At 64.1% G+C, this 2,444-nt stretch overlaps 1 protein-coding gene across 1 annotated transcript in view; it reads right to left on the bottom strand.

Moving 5' to 3' along the window:
• The window catches only part of TTYH2 (tweety family member 2), a 42,132-nt gene extending 40,291 nt beyond the window's left edge, over positions 1-1,841 (bottom strand). The window contains exons 1-2 of the mRNA XM_024760597.1: positions 1,690-1,841; positions 1,446-1,587 (exon numbers count right to left, since the gene is read on the bottom strand). Coding sequence (XP_024616365.1) covers positions 1,446-1,587; positions 1,690-1,841 — 294 coding nt within the window. The remainder of the gene's footprint in view (positions 1-1,445; positions 1,588-1,689) is intronic.
• Between the last annotated feature and the right edge of the window lie 603 nt (positions 1,842-2,444).

The following is a 2,444-nucleotide window of genomic DNA, read 5'->3' as shown; positions in this document are numbered from 1 at the left end:
GCAAGCAACACAGCTGTCTCTGAAATCATATCCGCCTCTTTTCATGCATTCATTGGGAGCGGAAGATTCCCTGGAGCTCTCCCCAGGTGGCTACATTCTCAGGGAACTGCCTTCCCCAGGCAGGGCTCGGGGAGAGGGAGGCCAGACAGACAGGGAAGGAAGCGAACTCGGGAAGCCAAACCCGGCGACGGATCCCTGCCTAAGAGCAGGAAGGGGTCTTGATTCTCTCCTCCTTCTGGAAGGGCAGGCACCATCTGCCTGGGGCCCGAGGGTGACGGGGACACTAGGGGTTATTATTAGACTCCCTGTCACTGGCGCCCTGCACACCCTACTGGACCAGGATCCCCGGCGCCCTGCAGGAGAGAGTCCTGGCAGGGGAGAGGTGAACAGCCGACCCCTGCTCAGCCTCCCTGGAGGCCCCACTCTGCCCTGACTGGCCTCACACCGGGAGACTGCAGAGAGCCTGACATGTAGGCAGAGGCCGCCAGGGGTCAGGGGGTCAAAGTCCTGAACAAATGGGCCCCATCTTGGACTTCCCAGTCCCGGAATCTTTGACCCAACAGAAAACTACTCAGCCTGGCTACAGGGGCTGGAGAGGCCTGGGCCACACCTGAGAAGGCTGGGAGATTCTGCAATTGTCTGGGCCGGGAAGCCAGGGGAGCACCCCTTCTCCCCAGGGGTGCAGAAACCGCGGAGGCCAGCAGAGCAGGGCAAGGAGAGAATTGCAGGGATGAGGCGAGTGGCTGGCCAAGCCGCTAAGATCCCAGAAATCCAAGGCCTAGAAGGTGTGTCTGTACAGAGAAGGAGGGTGCGCTGGTGTCAGATGGGGCTGATGGGGGTCACCTTCCTTCCCCCAAACATCCACACGTAGCTGAGGGTCCACACCCCTCTCCCCCAGCTCTGTCGCCTTCCAGGAGGGGCCCAAGTAGAGGTGCTGGCAGCGGCTTCCACGCTGCAAGCAGAGGCTGGGGAGGAGAGTTGCTGCGGAGACGAACCGGGAGACCGGGAGTTTCTGCCCAAACTTCTCCCAGAGAGAGCGCGTCTTGTAACCGCAGAAGGAGGAAAACGGCGGGGCCCTCCTCAGCACCTCCGCAGCTGGTGCGGTGGAATCACCGGGTACGGGCACAAATGCCCCTACGCCGCGCGGCGCTGCCCTCCCCCTCGGCGCTCAGCCTCCCCGCCCCGCCACAGGCAGCCTCTGCGCCCTTCCCCCCCGTGTCCCTCGGCCGGCTTAACTCCCATCTTTCCAGTTGTCCCGGCCCATGAGGTTCCCAGACCGGAGGGCCGTGGGCCAAGGACTCGCGGGGAAAGGGGAGAAGGGGGGAAGAGGCTGCGGGGAGAGTGGGGGACGGGGTCTGGACGCCTGTGGAGAGCGGCGGGCTGGGAGGGCGGAAGGGGTGGCGCGGGGACTTGGGGCGCCGGGTCGGGGGGCGGCGCGGACTCACCTCCTGGTAACTCTCATCGCGGGGCCTGAAGGTGCTGTCCACCGGCTGCAGGCGCAAGCCGACGTGCGGGACGCTGTGCAGCCACACCACCCACCATCCCGCCCCGGGCCCCGCCTCGGGCCCACCCCGACCCCGCCTCGCCCTGGACTAGGCCCCGCCCGCTGAGCGCGCGCGCCCTCCCCGCCCTCTCCGGGGGGAGGCGCTCCTCGCCCTGTGCTCACCCTCCGCCTGCAAGGGGTCACACCGAAAAGCCTGAAGCGTGTTTTTGGCGTGGAATCTGTCCTGGCCCCACGGGCGAAAGAGGTGGAAGGAGGGGTGGAAACAGCCCCCAGAAGGCTTCTGAATCTGCCTCTGAACAGCACTCTCTAGGTCCCCGGGCTTCTGGTCACTTATCATCAAAGCAAGCATGTAGAGGGTCTATGAATACCGCGGACAGTCATGGCGTGAGAGGCGAGGCCGGCCGTTCCTAGCGCTCTTAGAGGGTAGCGAACTGACAGACTGGGTAAGGAAGGGACCCAGTCCTGGGTCACTAATTCCGTATTCACTCTCAACCGTGATTGAGCATTCTCTCTGTAAGCCACGTGGGTTCAAAGACATGGTCCTGACCCGGGAGCGCCCTGCGCATCTGCCCCAACAACTAACGGGTGCCGCCTGGAAAGCCCCGGGCGGGGATTAAGAGAAGCAGCCGGTTCTTACCAGCCGGCGGGACAGGGCGGGCCCCCTGGGGAGAGACCCTGGAATTGTCCTGAGGGGAGGGGAGGGAGGGGAGGGGAGGGAGCACCGGGAGCGCCGGGAAGGGCCGAACATCCCAGGGAGACGCCAGAACCATCGAGAACACAAGTTTACTGAGCGCCTACTACGTGTCAGGCACTGTTCTGTCCGTGAACAAGAGCGGATGGAAGCTCTGGCTGGGAGGGGATCGCAGTTTAGCGGGAGGTGGTAGCAGTACCCACGTGAAGACGGACAGCGTGCCAGGTTAGCGATGTTCTGGAGAAAAGC

The sequence above is a fragment of the Neophocaena asiaeorientalis genome, unplaced genomic scaffold, assembly GCF_003031525.2.
Source record: "Neophocaena asiaeorientalis asiaeorientalis breed wild unplaced genomic scaffold, Neophocaena_asiaeorientalis_V1.1 scaffold30, whole genome shotgun sequence".
Classification (NCBI taxonomy): domain Eukaryota; kingdom Metazoa; phylum Chordata; class Mammalia; order Artiodactyla; family Phocoenidae; genus Neophocaena; species Neophocaena asiaeorientalis.
This window is presented reverse-complemented; position numbering and strand designations above follow the sequence as displayed.